Below are 22,291 nucleotides of genomic sequence, written 5' to 3' on the forward strand. Positions count from 1 at the left end.
TGTAGTATAGAGTTAATAAGAGGTTTAACTTGACAGCCTGCATTTGATATATTCAAAGTTAGCAATATTTATTTAATAATTTTAGTTGAGAACTGCAGAAGGAAAATAAATACAGTTTAGTTCTTTAAATTAATTTTACATTAATAGTAAAATAAATACTTTTTATGGCAGTATACATTAATATATGTTGAAGGTATAATCCAAAACTATATAAAATCCAGGGGAAAGATAAGTTTTATTCCTGAAAACTCCTTATTTGACTGGATTGGTTTTTTGGTTTTTTTTCCTGCTTTCTACTTTCATGAATGGTTTTACATTTCAGAAATAATATAAATATTATTTCAGAAACTCCACTCAGAATAATTCTTGTCTTTAGAAACCAAGAGGAACAACTCATCTGCCTAGTTGTTGGAGAGATAAAATTTTATTTCTAGGTTTTCCATTCTGTTTATTCGTATTAGTTAGTTTTAAAAACCAAACTTAAAAATAAAATTAAGAGAAACCATTTATAAGTGCTACTAATGAGAGTATTTGGAGCAACTTGAAATTGGTCTTCCTGGGTGGCCCTACTCAAGCTTTGGGCCCAAACTCCATATTTGATTGTATCTTCTGGATGTCGTTACTTAAGGTTGACTTACCTATTAAGGACAATAACTACCATGGTTTCCAGTGGTTTGATGAAACCTCTTATGCATGGCTTTCTGGCTAGGCACTTATTAGAGCATTCACTATATCCCTGGAGGTTGCAGCTTACTGTAAGTTTGCTATGGCTGAACCAAGAAAAATAGCATACACAGATTTCTATAGAAATTATGATTCTATGAAAAATTTTGAGGAGATGAGGAAGGCTGATACCTTTCAGAGTCCAAAATGATTTTGGAATATGAAGAATTTCTTTGGGTTGAATTACATAGAAGTTTATCACTGACTTGTGTTCCTGAGCTACAAAACATGAATATGTGGGCTAAAGAATAGTTTCTCTTGATAAATAAGCAGTTAACAAATACTGTGAACAGTAAGAAACCCCCTAAAATTAAATGATTTTTCTAGTAACATAAGATATTAGTATATAAATCTATTCATAAATTTTGGAGCCCAAGATGAATTGCTATTTGTCTCACCTGAAGACTTCAAATATTTATCCATTTTTATGGAAGCTAAGTTGTTTTGTAAATTTAATTTGTATAAAGCAAATAAAGATTTTGTACTGATTTCCATTATAAAATCAGGGGTACATTACTTTAGAAAAAATTTTCCTATGCAAAATAATTAGAATCCTTTAGGCAGTGCCTGTAGCTCAGTGGGTAGGGTGCCAGCCATGTACACTGAGGCTGGTGGGTTCGAACCAGCCCAGGCCAGCTAAAACAACAATGACAACTGCAATAACAACAATAAACAAAAATAGTGGGGCATTGTGGTGGCTACCTGTAGTCCCAGCTACTTGGGAGGCTGAGGCAAGAGAATTGCTTAAGCCCAAGATCTTGAGGTTGAGGTTGCTGTGAGCTGTGATGCCATGGCACTCTACCCAGGGTGACAGCTTGAGACTCTGTCTCAAAAAAAAAAAAAAAAAGTTAGAATACTTCAAAAAGGAAGGAAGAATGTGAAACATTAGTTCTGGAATTGCTTTGGGAAAACTTTCAAAATTTGTAGTACTTTATTCTAGATTTATTCCTTTTTTTTTGAGACAAAGTCTCACTATGTTGTCCTGGGAAGAGTGTTGTGGTGTCACAGCTTACAGCAACCTCAAGCTCTTGGGCTTAAGTGATTCTGTTGCCTCAGCCTCCCAAGTAGCTGGGACTACAGGTGCCCGCCACAGTGCCCGGCTGCTTTTCGTTGCAGTTGTCATTATTGTTTAGCTGGCCTGTGCTGGGTTCGAACCTGCCATCCTCCGTGTACTTAGCTGGTGCTGTAACCACTGTGCCACGGGCACCAAACCTCTAGATTTATTCTTTGCAATTACTTTTCAATCAGGTTTACCTGTGAATATAGAAAATGTTTATTGTAATCTTACTTTTTTCCTTCTAGCTTGTATATGTAATATCTACTAGCACTGGGTTTCATTAATCTATTTTGCATATTGACCTAACAATACTTAATATCCTTATCTATAAAACGAGAGAATTAAATTAAATTGAAGCTTAGCGATGTTAAGTAACTTTGTCCAAGGTTTCAGAACTGGTAATTAGGAAAGCTAGTTTTGACTCCATAGCTCATGCTCTTCCTCCTTTATAGCACTTGGGTGACTTTCATTCATCCATCCATTGATGGACTGCTTCACTGATGCATTCAATAAGTGTATACTGAGGCTAATTATGTAGTGGTCATAGGCCATGAAGGATTTTTCATGTTATTTTAAGTGTGATAGGAAGTTATTGAAGGATTTTAAGTAGGAGAGTGATAGAAATAAATTTACAATTTTAACCATTCTGGTTTCATTGTGGAGAGTTGAATGTAATAGTAAAGATACAAGGATGGGAATAAGGAAACCAATTTGGAGACTTGTAGCAGTCCAGGTGAGAGGGGGTGGTGGCTTGGACTACGATGATAGTACGGAGAAGGGTTGGGTGATAGCATCTGAAAATGTTTATAATTGGTAAGCCATAGACAGGACACCAGTCAAAATGGATGCTGGGCTGAGGACTGGAGGAAGACCATGATGAGTCATGCTGTGCCAGGCATTACCCTTTTAGTTATGGAGATCTGAATGAGGTTAGTAAGGAGTCTCTTCTGATGAGGAGTCAGGGGAACTGGGACGGTGAGGTTGATACTTGGGGTGCTGAGGCTCATCTGCTTACTAATAATCATTGAAACATTTCCATATTTTAACGGGTGGGAAGTCTGTAATCAAGCATAGCTAATTAAAATTGTACTTGTTGGTGGATTGTATGTGGGATATGGGAGAGACAGAGAAGTTAAGAGTGACATTAAGGCTTTATCACTGAGCAGCTGGGGGAAGAGAAGTGTCATTCACTCAGATGTAAACCTTAGTGAATGAGCAGGTTTGAGAGAGAAACAATTGAGGTTTTAGTTTTGGATGTGTTAAGTTTGATGTGGTTATTAAACATCTAAGTGGAAATGTCAAGTAGTAGTTTGAATTTATGAAAGATTACGGGGCTGGACATACAAGTTTGGGAGAGGTCAGAGTATAATTATACTGTGTGTGATTACATAATAGCTTTATTCTTCTCAAAAATCTGACTCTTAGCACCCTTGAGTCACTAATGCCTCAAGTTTTAAAGCATTAGAAATTTATTTACGCTTTATAGTTCATTAAACTATATACAACCTGTGGCAAAAATAGGATATTGCATTTTTAATAATGCCCATTGTAATGTGAATTAGTTTATTATACCCTTTTAAAGATAGCTGAGACCTGCTACCTTGAGAAGATTCCCATATTGATTGGAGAAGTTATATAGGGAGAATTATGCAGCAGTGTTCCATGAAGTACTAGATTATGAAAGGTTAGAAGATATTTCAAGGACATATTTTTATAATAAAGAGAATTTTGCAAATATTGTATATTTTCATTCACATGTGAGAGCTAAAAGAATTGATCTCATGGGGGTAGGGAGTAGAATAGTGATTACCAGAGGTTGGGAAGGTTAGGAGGAAGATGAAGAGAGGTTGGTTTGTGGGTATAAAAATACAGTTACATAGAAGGAATAAGGGAATAAGTTCTGATGTTTTTAGTACAGTAGGGTGGCTATAGTTAATACTTTTTTTGTATATTTCATAGCTAGAAGATTTGGAATGTTCCCAAGAAATTATAAATTTTTGAGATCGTTGTCTAATTACCCTGTTTTGATCATTACACACCATAAATTTGTGTAGTTACTATGTATCAGTAAAAAATATTGTTTGGGGGCAGTGCCTGTGGCTCAAAGAAGCAGGGTGCTGGCCCCATATGCCAGAGGTGGCGGGTTCAAACCCAGCCCTGGTCAGAAACTGCAAAAAAAAAAATATATATATATATAGTTTGGATTCCCCTTTTAGGTTTTTTTTTTTTTTTTTTTTGGTTTTTGGCCAGGGCTAGGTTTGAACGAACCTGCCACCTCCGGCATATGGGACTGGCACCCTATTCCTTGAGCCACAGTTGCCGCCCTCCCCTTTTAGGTTTTTAATAGATAGAAAAGTCTTTGTGTATATAAGGTACTCTTTGTATTATTTGTGTTTTAAATTAATATTCAGTTTATTAATTTACATTTTACATTAAACTTCACATTTTAATCATTTTGGTTACAGAATGCAGAAAGATACAAAAGAAGTCATCTAATTTTCCTTCAGTCTCTAAACTATATTTATGAACCTTATTTTATTTATAAATTTAATAATTGATAGTAAAATAAAGACAATCTAGAGATTGGGCTATAGATCATTTCTTTTAGTAATTGCTACAAGTTACATAAAATATATTAGTAACAAAGATAGGAAGAATTTTGATTGCTATTTTCTTTCGTGTAGAAAATTAGGTGTTTTAGATTATAGGGTAGGGGTTAAAGATATCTTGAGTCCAATTTTTTATATTAAACAGTATTTTGTTTAAATTAAATTAATAAATTTAATTATTGATAGTCGTTTCTTACAGCTGCTATGACAAATTACCATAAGTTTGGTGTCTTAAAACAGCATAACATTTGTACCTTTCTTACCTTTCTGGAAGTCAGAAATCTGAAATCAATTTCACTGGGCCAAAATAAGGATTTTGGCAGGGCTGGCTGTCTCCTCTGGAGGCTACAGGAGAGAATCTGTTTCCTTCATTTTTCCAGCTTCTGGGATTGCCTTGCTTCTTGTCTTATCCTTCTGTCTTCAAATCTAGGAGTGCAGCATTTTACTTCAGTGGTCATATCACTTCTTTTAGAGCCCACTCAGATAATCTGATCATCCTCTAACCTCAAAATCTATAATTAAATGACATCTGTAAAGTCACTTTTGCCATATAAGGTAAAATTTACATCTTCAGGTGATTAGATTAGAACTTGGCTTTCCCTTGGGGCCCTTATTCTACTCAGTGTAAACTTGCTCTGCACTATGTTGCTTTCATGCAGATTTGATAAGTATATTAGTGATTTAAATATATCCTTGACTCGTGAGATTTTTCATGCTGCTATTCTCTATCAAACACTTTGCCAAGTAATACTTATGTATTACTTGACTGCTTCCAACTCTGTGCCTTTGGATGATATTCTGTTTTTAACTTTTTATTTAGAAATAGTTTCAAAGTTATAGACAAGTTACAAGAATAAGCATAATACAAAGACTATCTGAATGCCCTTTACCAAGATTCACCTATTGTTGACATTTTACTCTATTTGCTTGGTTATACCTGACTTAAATATAACTACATTTGTTTTTAAGCAAAAAAGACACAGGCTGGGTGCAGTGGCTCACTCCTGTAATCCTAGCACTCTGGGAGGCCAAAGCAAGTGGATTGCCAGAGCTCAAGAGTTTGAGACCAGCTCTCATCTCTAAAAATAGCCAGGTGTTGTGGGAGGGGCCTGTAGTCCTAGCTATACTTGGGAGGCTGGGACGAAAGAATCGCTTGAGCCCAAGAGTTTGAGGTTGCTGTGAGCTGTGATGCTACGGGACTCTACTAGGGGCAACAAAGTGAGAGACTCTGTCTCAAATAAAATAAAAAAAAGATACAAAACTCATATCAATAGATGTATTATTTATATATAATGTCTACATGATCTTCTGTTAAGGTGTCAAACTTTTCTGTCAAAGGCCATAATGTAAATAATTTTTACTTTGCAGCCCACATGGTGTCATTTGCAGTACTTAACTCTGTTAAAGAAGCCAACGGCAATACTTAATTGAATAAGCATGGTCGTGTTTCTTTTTTTTTTTATATTTATTTATTTTTATTAAACCATAGCTGTGTACATTAGTATGATCGTGGGGCACCATACACTTGGTTCATCAGAATATTTATTGCAGCCTTATTCATAATTGCTAAGTCATGGAAAAAGTCCAAGTGCCCATCGATCCACAAATGGATTAATAAATTGTGGTATATGTACACCATGGAATATTATACAGCCTTAAAGAAAGATGGAGACTTTACCTCTTTCATGTTTACATGGATGGAGCTGGAACATATTCTTCTTAGTAAAGTGTCTCAAGAATGGAAGAAAAAGTACCCAATGTACTCACCCTTATTATGAAACTAATGTAGGACCTTCACATGAAAGCTATAACCCAGTTACAACATGGTTGTGTTTCTAATAAAACTTTATTTTACAAACACCTAGTGGCCTGGATTTGGAGTTAAGTGATTTCTAAATGATTTAGAAATGCTAAAGTTTTTTTTTTTTTTTTGGTTTTTGGCCAGGGCTAGGTTTGAACCCGCCACCTTTGGCATATGGGACCGGCGCCCTACTCCTTGAGCCACAGGCCCCGCCCAATTTCTAAATGATTTAGAATTGTAGTTAAAAGAAATTTGCTTTAAAACAAATTCCTTTAGTTTTTTTCAAATCTTGAAAGTATGATACCGGTAATTTAATGGGGATTGCATTGAATCTGTATATTGCTTTGGGAAGTATAGAAATTTTAACAATGTTGATTCTTCCCAGTCATGAGCATGGTATGCTCTTAAATTTGTTAATATCTTCTGCTATTTCTTCTGTTAGGGTTGCATAATTTTCTTTGTAAAGGTCCTTCACTTCTTGAGGTAGGTATATTCCTAGGAGTTTCATTTTTTTTTGAAGCTATTGTGAAGGGAATTACATCCTTGATTAGCTTCTTTGCTTGGTTGTTGGCATATGCAAAGGCTACTGATTTGTAGACATTGATTTTATATCCTGAGACATTACTGTATTTTTTTTAATTTAATTTTATTATTATTATTTTTTTTTTTTGTAGAGACAGAGTCTCACTTTATTACCCTCGGTAGAGTGCCGTGGCCTCACACAGCTCACAGCAACTTCCAACTCCTGGGCCCAAGTGATTCTCCTGCCTCTGCCTCCCGAGTAGCTGGGACTACAGGCGCCCGCCACAACGCCCGGCTATTTTTTGGTTGCAGTTTGGCCAGGGCCGGGTTTGAACCCGTCACCCTCGGTATATGGGGCCGGCGCCTTACCAACTGAGCCACAGGCGCCGCCCGACATTACTGTATTTTTTGATCACTTCTAGGAGTCTTGTGGTTGAGTCTTTGGGGTTCTCTAAGTATGAGATCACATTATTGGCAAAGAGCAAGAGTTTGACTTCCTCTGCCCCTATTTGGATGACTTTTATAGCCTTCTCTTGCCTGATTGCATTGGCTAGAACTTCCAACACTATGTTGAATAATAGTGGCAATAGAGGACATCGTTGTCTGGTTCCAGTTCTAAGTGAAAAGCTTTCAGTTTTACTCCATTCAGTATGATATTAGCTGTGGGTTTGTCATAGATGGCTTCAGTCAGTTTAAGAAATGTGCCACCTATGCCTATTTTCTTAAGTGTTCTTTTTAGAAAAAGATGCTGAATTTTGGGCAGCATTTTTGGCTCAAAGGAGTAGGGCACTGGCCCCATATATCGGTAGGTTCAAACCCAGCCCCGGCCAAAAACTGCAAAAAAAAAAAAATGCTGAATTTTATCAAATGCTTTTTCTGCATCTGTTGAAAGGATCATATGGTCTTTGTTTTTGCTTTTGTTGATATGATGAATTACATTTATGGATTTGTGTATGTTAAACCAGTCTTGCATTTCTGGGATGAAAACTACTTGATCATGATGTATGATTTTTTTAATGTGTAGCTGTCATCAATTGGCAAGGATTTTATTCAGAATTTTTGTTAATTCTTCATTTTGTATGGAACCGGAAAAAAACTATATAGTCAAGGCAATTCTTAGTAATAAAAACAAAGCCAGGGCATTACCCTACCAGACTTTAGGCTATCCTGTAAGTCCATAGTAATCAAAACAGCATGGTATTGGCACACAAATAGAGACATAGATATTGGAACCAAATAGAAAACCATGAGATGAAACTAACATCTTATAGCCACCTGATCTTTGATAAACCAAACGAGCACACACTGGGGAAAAGAATCCCTGTTTAATAAATGATGCTGGAGAACTGGATATCCACATGTGAAAGAATGAAACTGGACCTGCACCTTTCACCACTCATAAAAAATTGAATAAAGATGGATAAAAGATTTAAATCTAAGGCATGAAACAATAAAAATCCTTGAAAAAAGTGTGGGAAAAACACTTGAAGATATTGGCCTGGGAAAAGGTTTTATGAAGATTTTCCTGGGAATTGCAACAAGAACAAAAATAAATAAATGAGACTTAATTAAACTGAAAAACTTCTGTGCAGCTAAGGACACAGCAATCAAAGAAAATATACAATCTTCAGAATAGGAAAAGACATTGCATAATACAAAAAGACATTGCATAATATGAATTGGACAAAGGCTTGATAGCTAGGATCTGCAGAGAACTCAATCAACAACAACAACAACAAAAAGCTAACAATCCTATAGATAACTGGACAAGAGAAGGAAGACAGATGAATGGCTAACAAACATAAAAAAATGCTCATCATCCCTAGTCAACAGAGAAATGCAAATAAAAATCACCTTGAGATATCACTTATCCCAGGAAGATTAGCCCACATCACAGAGTCCCAAAGCTGCAGATGTTGGTGTGGACGTCACTGTTGGTGGGACTGCAGACTAAGACAGCCTCTTTTTTTTTTTTTAACGTTTTTAAAAATTAAATCACAACTTTGTATATTGATGCTTTTATGGGGTTCAGCGTACTGCTTTGATATACAATGTGAAATGCTTACGTTGAACTAACACAACCATCACAATTATACTCATTTATTAATAGTTTTGAAATATACCATTGCATCATGCACATTAGGTGAGGTCCCCCCAAATGCCTTCCCTCCCACCATCGCCCCCCTCCCCTCTCTCTCCTTTTCCCTTCTACTTTCTGGCCTATAGTTATGTTTTGCCATTCATATGACTGTGTAGGTGATTATATATTGATTTCATAGTAGTATTGAGTACATTGGATACTTTTTTTTTCCATTCTTGAGGTACTTTACTAAGAAGAATATGTTCAGCTCCATCTAGGTAAACATAAAAGATGTGAAGTCTCCATCCTTTTTTGTGGCTGCATGGTATTCCATGGTGTACATATACCACAATTTGTTATCCATTCATGGGTCGATGGCACTTGGGCTGTTTCCATGTCTTGGCTATTATGAATTGGGCTGCAGTAAACATTCTGGTGCAAATGTCTTTGTTGTAAAATAATGTTTGATCATCAATACAGCCTCTTTGGAAAGAAGTATGGAGAATCCTTAAAGATCTCAAATTAGATCTCTCATTTGACCCCTCAGTCCCACTATTAGGCATCTATCCAGAAAAAAAAAATCATTTTATCATAAGGACATTTGTACTACATTGTTTATCACATTCAATTTACAATCGCCAAGATGTGGAAACAACCTAAATGCCTATCAATTCAGGAATAAATTAGTAAATTGTGGTACATGCACACCACGGAATACTATTCAGTCATAAAAAGATGGTGACTTCATATTGTAATATCCTGGATGGAGTTGAAACACATTCTTCTTAGTAAAGTATCACAGGAATGGAAAAGCAGTTATCCAATGTACTCAGTACTAATATGAAGCCAGTAGATGTGATGCATGCCCACGTAGGAGAAAGACTCATTTCTATTCAAGTGGGGGGAGGGGTAATGAGGGAGGAGGAGGGGAGGGGGTTAGGGTGCTCTCACTGAATGGGCACAGGGTGGGAGTGTTTGGCATACCTTTTGTGTGTAGGTCATGATCACCAGAGGGACTCTACAAAATCAAATGTTTTGACCTGGATGGTTGTACCCTCACATTAACCTGAAATAAATTTACTATAAAAACTTCCCCCAGGGTGGCACCTGTGGCTCAGTGATTAGGGCACCAGCCCCATAAACTGAGGGTGGTGGGTTCAAATTTGGCCCTGGCCATACTGCAACAAAAAAGTAGCCGGGTGTCATGGTGGGTGCCTGTGGTCCCAGTTACTTGGGAGGCTGAGGCGAGAGAATCACCTAAGCCCCGGATTTGGAGCTTGCTGTGAGCTGTGACACCACAGCACTTTACTGAGGGTGACAAAGTGAGACAGAGTCTCACTAAAAAAAAAACCTTCCCGCAAACAAAAAAAATTCCTTTAGTATCTCTGATTATCAAGGAATAGTTCAGTCTTTTCGATGAGAAGAATAAAATGTTTTATATTTTATTTAGAAGATTACATCATTATCAAAGAGATAATCTAGGAGTTTTTTTAGTTTCTCCCTAGAAAATGCAGACCCATGTAAGGCAAGCGTTGTAAAAGATATTGAAGGTGAATGAATACATGAATGGGTGAACAACTGAACATATGCAAACTATATGGACCAGTGTTTCTTAAATTAGAATCTGCTTAGACGTTTTAAAACTTAGTGAACTTTTTGTAATGAGCAAATTTAAAATCAACTGCCTGATCTTGTAACTAGGTAATGCCACTTGATGGCAAGGGCAGCATTTGTGCTGGCTATTAAGTTGGGACTAAGTAGGATACCTGTAATTATTACAGGCTAAAAAGATGGGAGTGAAGTGTGATAAGTGAAGAACAGATGATGATACGCTATAATATATGAGTTGAAAAGATTTATAAAAAGTGGAGGGAAGGAAAACTGGGAAAATTATGTTGTTAAAATAATATAGGTATTCTAATCTAAGAATTAGTGTCATTTTTGACTTGAGAAATGTGTGAGCAAACAATATTATACATCATAGTAACTAAATGTTAATTTTATTAGTTTTATAAAATTGCTTATCAATAATTTGTACATTTGTTTTATATCATAAAAGAATTTTAGGCAGGAGCTTATATCTAGTATTTGAACATATTTTAGTTTTAATTTCATCAAAAATAAAATAATTTTGTGCTCCCAGGTTTGAGGAAAATATGTTCCCCTTAGGAGCATTTCTTCCATTACTTAAGTTTGACAAACACTGATCTGTGCCAGTCTCCTATTTTTACGGATGAGGAAACTAAGACTCATGAGTAACATCGACAGTAAGGATAGGAAAAGGCTGTTTTCAGTTTTGTATTATTTGAAATTATTCTGCATGAATAAATAATTTTCATTACTTATAAAATTTTTTCTTTTTGAGGATTTAAAAAGGTCCCTACTAAAGCCAATTTTAATTGTTCTTAATAATAAGAATGCTAAGAAAAATATATTTATTTTCATATTTGATTAGTAGTTTATAATTTACGAATGCTTTTATTTCCACTATTTTTTAACCATAAATATTTACAATAACCTTTGGGAGTAGATTGTTATTTCCATTTTATAGATGGAGGCTTGATGATGTGAGAGGTAAACAGACTTACCTAAGGTCATATTGCCAGTAAGTGACAGAACTGGGATTTGAGCACATTGCTTTTCATTTGGATATTCTAGTAGTATACTAAACTAAACTGAAATTTTTAATATTTAAATAATTCTTTTAGATTGTGATATTTCTTTGAGCATATCCAAGTCTGATTTTCCCCCCTCTAAGCATTACATTTTCTGTTAGTATTTTTCTTGTAGTCTGTATTTCAGATCATTTATTCTGTATGTCTTACTCATTCATGTGATGAGCATGATATTCTTAAAGTCTCTTAATCCATGTACTTTACTTTTATTATCTAAAGTCTTTGTTTAATCTGGTGTGTTGTTTGATTTTATTTTCCTAACAGGTCCTGATTGTTCTTTGAATGTTCCCTCTACTGAGTCTTACTGGATTCTGCCAAATGTTAAACCGTTCAGTCCCTCTGTAGGTCGGGCTTCGCATAAAGCTGTTTTACATGGGAAATTTATGTGGGTGATTGGTGGATATACTTTTAACTACAGTTCTTTTCAAATGGTCCTGAAGTAAGTATTCATTTTCAGATTTTCACCATCTATTTTTTAAGCTGGATTTTTATCCTAAATGTTTTGTTTTATTGCTGTCCCACAATTTAAATGGTTATCTTGTGATAGTATCTATTTGCTAATAGGACTGATTTGTGAATTTATGAATTTAGTATGTCCATAGTTAATTATCTGTCATTGTACATTCAGGTTTGCTTAGTGTGGAAATTTCATTACCTCTCTAGAATGCTTTAAATAAATTATGAATTCGAAAATGTTAACTGAAAATTGCTTGTGTAGAAATTTCATTGCCTCTCTAGAATGCTTTAAATAAATTCTCAGCTGAAAATGTTAAACTCAAATAAGGGCAAGCCATGCCTGAATTGGGCATAATGAATTATGCCACCTTTTATTTTTCAGAAGGAAGTGTAAGCACACATATAAAAGTACTTTTGGTATGTTCTGTAAGTTTAACATACCTAAACTTTTACTTTGTATGTACTTTACAGAATTTCTGTTGAGAGAACAGCGCCTATATTACAAAATAGATCATTCATTTACTGTTGATTCAGTAGAGATTGTTCTCTGCATAATCGAATAAGGGGAATCACATGGATGGCAGCATTAATCTGATTTGTTCTCTATTTGGTGACTATATTGTGCAAACCATTCAATAACAGAATAAGAGAGGAAATAGGGAGAATAATTTGATTATCAATGTTGTTCTCAGGGCTGATATTCACAATTGGTAGTAACTGTTGCAACTTGGGCGTCAACCAATCTGATCTGGCCCCAGATAGTGTACCATAATGGCATGTACCACGTAGATTGCTAGATCTAGTAGATAACTATACTGAACATCCAGTTAAACTTGAGTTTTAGATGTACAACAAATACATTTTAATGGAAGGAAAGCCTCTTGCAGTATTTACTGTATTAATGTTTTTGTTTTGCCCCAAATATTGCCTGGGTCATACCTTTTACTAAAAATCATTTGTTGTGGGTGGCACTCGTGGCTCAAGGAGTAGGGTGCTGGCCCCATATACAGGGGGTGGTGGGTTAAAACCTGGCCCAGGCCAAAAACTGCAAAAAAAAAAAAAAAAAATCATTTGTTGTTGATCTGAAATTCAGATTTAACTGAGCATACCATAGTTTATCTGACAACTCTACCCACTGAATATACTAACCCTATTTACTTTGAAGATTTAAAAATAAGGGGAGATTGATTTAAAAATATGATTGAATGTGACTGGAATTAAATTATAAAATAAAATAAATTCTGAAAAGAGGGAGAGAGTGTTTTAGGTGAATAAGTGAAAAATTAGAATTCCATAACGTAATATATGAAGAATAAAAATAGTAGAAAGAATTAAAAGAGAGTTAGTGGGATTAAAATGAATTGTTACTATATGAAAAGAACCTGAAGAAATAATGATGATTAAATGTGAAAAGTAAAAGGAAATTAACTATGATTAAATAAAATGAAAGTCCTATGAAATTAGAGTTGAAGTTTGAATTAAATTGTGATATTTTCAAAGTTAAATTGTGAAGACAAAGAATAAAATTATGAAGAAAACAGAAATTTCAAAAGTTGTCTTTGCAAGTTTAAAATAATATTTAAAATTAAGTGATGAATATTATTTGGTAATCTATACTTTTATACTTTTCACTTGAAGCAAATATTTTTTTTCTAAAACCTTTTTAGTTTGTTTTGGTTATAGTGTTTATATAGATTTGTAGTAAGCTACGAAGTATGAGATTAGAAAGAACTTTATTGCTGTTTCCACAGGTTAGAGAATATTTTTCATCATTTTGAATGTAGTTCAATTGTAAGTAAGGACATTTAAACAGCTTTTATTTTATAAGTGATAGTGTCAGTCACAATTTATCTTCTCTAGCAAAATTTAACTGGGGTGTAGATATTACATTTTAAGACAAAATCATTGACCAAGTAATATAAAAGTTCTATAGTACTGTCTATTAAATTTGAGATTGTTTTACAGAATATATATATATATATATACACATTAAATTAACACGTGTTCATGAGCATAACAACTGTTTTGAACACTTAACTATGTGTTTGGTGCTTGGGATATAGCAGTGAACATAACAAATGCCCTACTTTTATGAAATTAGGGAGGCAAGATTGGCAATGAAAAAACCAAACACAATTACCAAAGTAAATTATATATGACCATATATATGTATATATATTATATTTATGTGTATATAGATAGATAAATAGATGGATAGATAGGTAGCAGGGGGTGAGCAAATCAAGAGTGCCTAAGAGCAGAGAGTTGCAATGAAAAATGTGATAGTCAAGGGAGGCTTCATGAGAAAGGTGAGAACTGAGTGAAGAGGTGGAGATCAGAGCTTTGGCAAAACAGTTATACGTGGTAGGTAGATGCAGAAAAGAGCCAGATGAGGGCCTGAAGATTGGAGCTCTTTGAAGTGTTCGAGGAAGAAAAACGAAGCCCATGTAACTTGCATGGAATATGTGGAGGGAAGCACAGAATTAGAGGGTTAATGAAGCAGAGTGACGGATCACGTAGGGTATTGAGGACCGTTATGGAAGGTCCAAGTCATGGAAGGGTTTTGAGCTTGTTTTAACTTTTACTTTAAAAGAGTCACCATGGCCACTTTATTTGATAATATACTGTGGCCTGGGAGGAAGAGTAGAAACAGGGATTAAATTAGGATGAAGTTAGCAAGGGAATGAGTTCTAGATAGAGAGGAGGGCCAAGAAGCTAGTCTGAGACACTGTGTCAGTAAGAGTTTGGGAGAAAGAGGAGAAACCAGTAAAGGTGACTAAAAAAGAGAGACCAGTGAGCCATGAAAACCTAGAGAGTGAAGTGTCTTCCAAGGCAAGAGAAGGCAGGGTATGAAGATTAAGGGAGGACTGGCGATGTCACATGCTGACGATTAGCCAGGTCGAGGAAAGAATGAAAGGTGGCCGTGGAATTTAGCTTGAAGAAGCTGACCTCAACAAAGGTAGTTTTACTGGTGTAGTGGGGTTAAAAGCCTGATTAGAATTAGTTTAAGAGAGAATAGAAAGATTGGTGGGGGCCAGAGCAATAAAGAAATAAAACAGCAATGAAATGGGGTGGTATCTTTAAAGTGGGGAGTAAGGTCAAGAGAAGTTTTTTTTTTTTATTAAAAATAATGTGTTTTTATTAAAAATAACACCATGTTTGTATGCCGATGGTAATGATCTGGTAAGGCCAAACAAACAACAACAACAACAACAACAAAGCAGTGATGTAGGAAAGAAGTGGGAGGACTGCTGGAGTTGTGGAATGCAGAGCATGGGAGTATGAAAACTCGTTTATAGCAGGAATCAGCAAATTACAGAGTAGGGCCCAGGGCCTGAAAGATAGAAATGATTTTTTCCATTTTAATAGATATATGCTATAAATATATGCAACTATTATGTATCTTTAATAATTACAAATTTAAAAAATTTAAAAAAATTGAACTTTTTTAAAAACTAAAGAAGTATGTATAAGACCAATGTTGCCCACAAAGGCTAAAATATTTAAGGCCTGACCCTTTATGGAAATAGTTTACAGAGCCCTAAATGGAAACTTGGAAAGCAGTAGGTTGGCTGCAGGTACTGGTAGGTGGGTAGATTTAGTGATGCAAGACTGTGGAAATCATATTTTTATTGACATCTTTCTTGTGCAGGGTATTTCTTTGTCTTTCCTGGTAAGTTGGAGGAAGAAAAATAGGTGGGATATAATAATTGGTAATGAGCTTCTTACTGTAAAACAGGACTCTTTTTCTTGGCTGGATGCTTACTCTTACATGTTTTGGAAAACTAAGGAAATTTGGGTCTAGAATATGGTGACTATCCAACTGGAATTCTGTTAGATAAGCATTTGAGATCCATAGTTTGAAACTTCTGTTTTCATATGTACTAGAGTAAAATAAAAAAAATATGAATTTTCTTTTTGTGTCCCATAATTTTGCAGTAATTTATTTTTATAGAATGTTTTATATTACCATATTCATTTTGTGCAATCTTAAAAAATGATCAGTAAAAAAAGCTATATTCATGCACAGGAAATATATACTTCTTGGGTAATGTTTATAATGCTAAGCTAAGTGTGTATGGGACTGTAAAAGTAGTACAGCCAATATGGAAAAAAGTGTGGCGGCTCCTCATAAAACTAAAAATATAATTATTATTATATATAATCCAACAATCTTACTACTGGGTATATATATACAAAAGAAAGGAAACCTGTATATCAAAATGATATCTATACCCGGTTTATTGCAGCACTATTCACAATAGCCAGAATAGAGAATCAATGTGAGTATCCATCAACTGAGAGTGGAGAAAGAAAATGTGTTGTACATCCACAATGGAATATTATTTGGCCATAAAAAGAACGAAATCCTGTCTTTAGCAGCAATGTGGATAGAAGTAGAGGTCCTTATGTTAAGTGAAATAAACCAGGTTGAGAAAGACAAATACATTGTATGTCTTCACTCATATGCAGGAGCTAAGAAAGTGGATCTCATGGAGGTAGAGAATAGATTAGTAGTTATCAAAGTCTGGGAAAGGAATGGGGAAGTGGAGGGTGAAGACAGATTGGTTAAATGACACAAAATATAATTAGAAGGATTACGTTCTAGTATTTACTAGTATGGTTAACACTAATTTATTGCATATATCAAAATATGCAAAATAATTATAATGTTCCCAACACAAAGAAAAGATAAATGTGTTAGGTGATAGATACACCAATTACCCTGATTTGATCATTGTATATTGTAAACATGTATCTATCACAGTATCACATTCCCTCCAAATATGTACAACATTATATATCAATAAAAATTAAAAAAGAATTATGATAAGTTGAAAAAAGAATAAAAATGAATACTTAAAGCAAATGGAATTCCCATCTGTTTTCTTTTTGTGATTATTTTATTTATTTATTTTATTTTATTTTTATTAAATCATAGCTGTGTACATTGATATGATCATGGGGCATCATTCACTAGCTTCACAGACCGTTTTCAAGAAAGAAAACTAATTTTAAAAAACAATTTTAAAATACAGAATAGCTCACTATTGTGTAGGTTAATCAATTGGTTGAAATTATTAAAGGAAATTGGACAACTAATTCCAGTAATAAATATCCTAGTAAAGTTCATATATATATTATACATTTTGGTGGTTGAATCCTAATCTAGAGTAGGTATTTTGAATGAGTCTTTATTAAAACTTTCTAATAATGCATATGAAATTATGAGTTTACTCATTATAATTCTCTTTGAATTTAATAAATTCTTGGATATAAAAGAATAAAAACATATGCAAAGTAAAAATCATAAATGAATCTTAGTTTATGAAGTTATTTTCTTTTTTTGTTTTTAGTTACAATTTGGAAAGCAGTATATGGAATGTGGGAAGTCTATCAAGGGGACCTCTCCAGAGATATGGACACTCTCTTGCTTCGTATCAGGTATGGCTCCTGCTTTTAAAATTTTGATGAGACATTTTTAAGAGTTTACCTCAGAGGAAAAAATACTAAACCTCAGGTATATTTCAAATACTAATAAGAAAAGTGGATTTTATGTATGGATCACAATAACTGGAGATATCATATACTCACATCATATTTTAGCGAAAGAATATATTTTATAACAATTGCCCGTTGGACATGTAAAGAAATGAAGATTGAATATTTGTCCATGGCTTTCTACCTAGTCATTAGATCAATTCCTTTTTATGAAAAAATACGATAAAATATGTACAACATACAATTTACTATTTTAATATTTTTAATGATAGAGTTCAGTGGCAGGCGTTAAGTACATTGATGTTGTATAATGGTGGCTACCATTATCTTGCCAATAGAAGCAGCAAGTCCTCATATCTCCCTTCCCCTAGCCCTGGAAATCACCAGTCTACTTTTCTGTCCCTGTGAATTTGACTACTCTAGGTACTGCGTGTAAGCAGAATGATACAGTGTTTGACTTATTTCTGTTAGAGCTGATTTCTTCAGAGATCATCCATGTTCTATCATGTGTCAGAATGTCTTTCCTTTTCAGGTGAAATAAATATTCTTTTACTCATATGTGTATACCATATTTTGTTTATACATTCATCTGTTGTTAGACACTTAGATGGCATCCACCTTTTGGTCACTGGAAATAATATTCATATGAACATGTTTATACAACTGTCTGAATTTCTGCTTTCAGTTTTTTTGGGTGTACATGGAAGTAGAATTGCTGGATCATATCGTAATTCTATGTTTAATTTTTTGAGGAAATGACATATTGTTTTCTACTTGGTTGCACCATTTTGCATTCCAACCAACAATCCCATCAGCAGCACACAGCATTCCTATTTGTCCACAGCCTCATCAACACTTATTATTTTCTATTTTTCTTTTTTGATAATTGGCTTCCCAATGAATATAAAGTAGTATCTCATCATAATTTTGATTTACATTTCCCACATGATTAGTTATGCTGAACAAATTTTCAAGTGTTTATTGACCTTTATATCTTCTTCTATTTAAGTCTTTTGCTTTTTTTGAGTTGTTGGGTTTTTTTTTTTTTTTTGCTATTAAGTTGTATGAGTTCTTCATCTATTATAATATCAACCCTGTATCAAATACATGTTTCACAAATATCTTTTTGCCACATCTGTGGGCTGTCTTCTCACTCTGTTGATAGTGTCCTTTGATGCACAAAATTTTTAAATTATTTTGTAGTCCAATTTATCTGTTTTTTACCTGTGCTTGTATATAAGAAATCATTGCCAAATCTGATGTCATAAAGCTTTTTACCTGTATTTTTAAAGGTTTAAAGTTTTATCTATTACATTTAGGTCTTTGTTCCATTTTGAGTTGAATTTTGTGTAATAATGTAAGGTAAGGGTCTAATTTCATTCCTTTGCTTGAGGATAGCCGTTTTTTTCAACATCATTTGTTGAAAAAAATCTGTCTTGGCACTCTACTGGAAAATCATTTGACTGTATTTGTGAGGGTTTATTTCTGGGCCCTCTATTCGATTTTATTTATCTATATGTGTCTTTATACTGGTACCACACTGCCTTGATTACTGTGCCTGTATCTTTATATGTGTGGTATGTTTGGGAAGTATGAGACCTCCAACTTTTTTTTTTCAAGATTATTTTGTCTATTCAGGGTCCTTTGAAATTCTATCTGAATTTTAGAATGGAGTTTTTTATTTTGGAAAAAAATGTGGGATTTTGATAGGATTTGCATTGGAATTAGTTATTTTTATGTATTTGTGGGATTTATAAATTTAGCATGATGAAAATGATAGGCCATTTCTTTGGTCTTTATTTTGAATCAGTAAAAATATATGTATGTAAAAGGCCTAAAAATAGGGCTTTTAAATCTGAATTTATACATTTTCTGTGCTACTGTAAAAATATTCAAAAAACAAGGGAGCAATATACAGAATAAAATACCTCTTTTTTTTGCATGCATATGTTTTAAAATTAAATTAAAATCTATGTATGCATATATACATTCTTAAATCTTTTTTCAGTTTTAGTATTTTGTTTTCTCTTTTGTAATATCATTTTTGAGAAATAATTGATATATAGTTCATTCATATATAATGTATCATTTAATGGTTTTTAGTATTGTCAGAATTGTGCAATCATCTTTTGCCGACTTATATAAGATCACACAGTTGTGTAATCAATTTTAGGACATTTTTATCACTTCACAAAAAACTTGTATTCTTTAACTATCACCCCAAACCTCCTTATTCCCCCAACCTTAAGAAATCACAAATCTACTTTTTGTCTCTCTATATTTGTCTATTCTGGACATTTCATGTGAACAGTCATATGCTGTGTGGCTTGACTGGTGTATTTCACTTAACATTATGTTATCAAGGTTATTCTTATTGTCGTATATCAGTACTTCATTCCTTTTTATGGCTGAAAAACATTCATTTTCATGGACATACAGCATTTTGTTTATCTGTTCATCAGTTGATGGATATTTGAGTTGTGTCTACCTTTTGGCTATTATGAATAATGTTGCTGTGAACATTTGTGTATAAATTTTTATTGTAGGCATATGTTTTTATTCCTTTTGAGTTTTCATGTGGAATTACTGGGTCAAATGGTAATTCTGTATTTAACTTTTTGAAGAATTACAGACTGTTTTCCAAAGTAGTTGCACCATTTTACATTCCTACCAGCCATGTTTGAAAGTTCCTGTTTCTGTACATCCTTGCCAACTTGCTGGTATCTGTTTTTTTGATTATAGCCATCCTGTTGGTGTGAATTGTTATCTTATTGTGGTTTTGATGTGTATTTTCTTGTTGAATAATGATGTCAAGCATTTTAATGTGCTTATTGGCCATTTTGTATTGTTTTTGGAGAAATAACTGTTCAAGTCCTTTGTCCATTTTAAAATTACATTATTTATCTTTTAATTGTTGAATTATAACAGTTCTTTATATATTCTACATACAAATCTCTTATCAGATATGTAATTTGCAAATGTTTCCCTCCATTTTGTCTGTTATTTCACTTTCTTGATGGCATTTTTTGAGAAGCAAAAGGTTTTTTTTTGTTTGTTTTGATAAAGTACTATTTTTCTTTGTTTTACTTTTGTTGCTTATAATTCTGGTGTCACATCTAAGAATTCATTGCCAAAGCCTAGGTCATAAAGTTTTACCTTATTTTTTTAAGAGTTTAATTTAATTTGATCTAATTTGAGTATGCAGTCAAGGATTCAACTTCATTCTTTTGCATGTGCCTATGCAGTTCTACCAGCACCAGTTGTTGAAGAGATTACTCTTTTCTCTTTGAATGGTTTTGGCATTCTTGTCAGAAATTAATTAGCCATAGATGTGGGATTATTTCTGGACTCTCAGTTCTGTTCCATTGATTTATTCTATTGGTACTGTGTCTTGATTACTTTTGCTTTGCAGGAAGGTTTTGAGAAGTGTGAGTCTTCTGATTTAGTTCTTTCATAGGATTGTTCTGATGTTCTACATCCTTTCAATTCCATATGAATTTTAGAATCAATTTGTTAATTTCTGCAAAGAAGCCAGATGAGATTCTGAAAGGGATTATGTTAAATCTGTGAATCAATTTGGAGATTATTGCCACTTTAACAATGTAAAATCTTAAGACCAATAAACATGGAATGTCTTTCTATTTTTTTTAGATCTTTAAGTTTTTTCAACAATGTTTTATAATTTTTAGAGTATATCTTTTGGTCTTCTTCTGTTGAATTTATTCCTGAACATTTCATTCTTTTTGTCAATGAAATTGTTTCCTTAGTTTCATTTTTGGATTGCCAATGAAATTATTTCCTTAGTTTTATTTTGGATTTCATTGCAAATGTTTAGAAATACAATTTATTTTTGCACATCAATCTTATATCCTGCAATATTGCTGAAATCATTTATTAGATCTAAGTGTTTGTTTTAATTTCTTAGGTTTTCTATATCCAAGACCATGTTATCCATGAATAGAAATATTTTACTTCTTCATTTATGATCTGAATGCCTTTATTTAGTTTTTGCATATTTGCCCTAGCTAAAACCTCTAGTACGATTTTGAATAGAAGTGGCAAAAGCAAGCATTCTTAATGTTATACTTGACCTTAGGGTAATGCATTCATTCTTTCACCATTAAGTATAACATGTTTTTCTTAGATGTCTTTTATCAGGTTGAAGTTTCCTTCTGTTTTTAGTTTGTTGAAATAATGATGACATATTATTTATGTATCATTGATTTCCATCATATGCAACTGAAATTATTTGTATAATTTATAAGTACTATAATGATCTACCAAAGGTGAACAAAAGGCAATATAGCATCTTCTCGTAGCCATGAGAAATGGTAATAAAAAAGTATTCCACATGATGCCCAAATGTGGTCTACCAGTTTGGAGAACAGCACTTCGTGAAAACAGGCAATAATAGAGAATACCGCAAAGAAGTACAAATGATGGTAAAATTCAAATGTAGCAACTAGGGATTCAGATCATTCAAATATTGAAAAAATTATCTCTTAGTAGCGTTAATCAGCAACTTAGTTTGTTACAACTTTTCTGTTGTGTGGTAGGAATAAATTACTGTTATAGAACTACCTTACCCATAAATGTTAAGTTATAAATTAGCTTATTGCATTTTTCATTCCCCCAATAATACTTCAGTGTTTTCTTCCTATATGATATTTAAAAATATACTTTATTGAATATATGGTGTAATAGTCTTGAATAAAATATCTTAAACTAAATTTTTGAAAACTTGGATATTCCCCCCTTTTTGCATGTGAAAGTATTACTCATGTGCTCCCAGTTAACTTTTTACAAAGAAGAACTATGCCTTATGCACATTGTGAACAACTAAAATTTAGTTTTTAAATTTAGCCT

At 33.6% G+C, this 22,291-nt stretch overlaps 1 protein-coding gene across 3 annotated transcripts in view; it reads left to right on the forward strand.

Moving 5' to 3' along the window:
- Positions 1-22,291, forward strand: part of ATRNL1 (attractin like 1) — a 723,386-nt gene that overhangs the window by 65,698 nt on the left and 635,397 nt on the right. For all 3 annotated transcript variants that reach the window (XM_053583939.1, XM_053583938.1, XM_053583937.1), the window contains exons 6-7: positions 11,732-11,906; positions 17,281-17,368. In XM_053583939.1, the coding sequence (XP_053439914.1) occupies positions 11,732-11,906; positions 17,281-17,368 (263 nt within the window). The remainder of the gene's footprint in view (positions 1-11,731; positions 11,907-17,280; positions 17,369-22,291) is intronic.

This window comes from Nycticebus coucang, chromosome 3, assembly GCF_027406575.1.
Source record: "Nycticebus coucang isolate mNycCou1 chromosome 3, mNycCou1.pri, whole genome shotgun sequence".
NCBI lineage: Eukaryota > Metazoa > Chordata > Mammalia > Primates > Lorisidae > Nycticebus > Nycticebus coucang.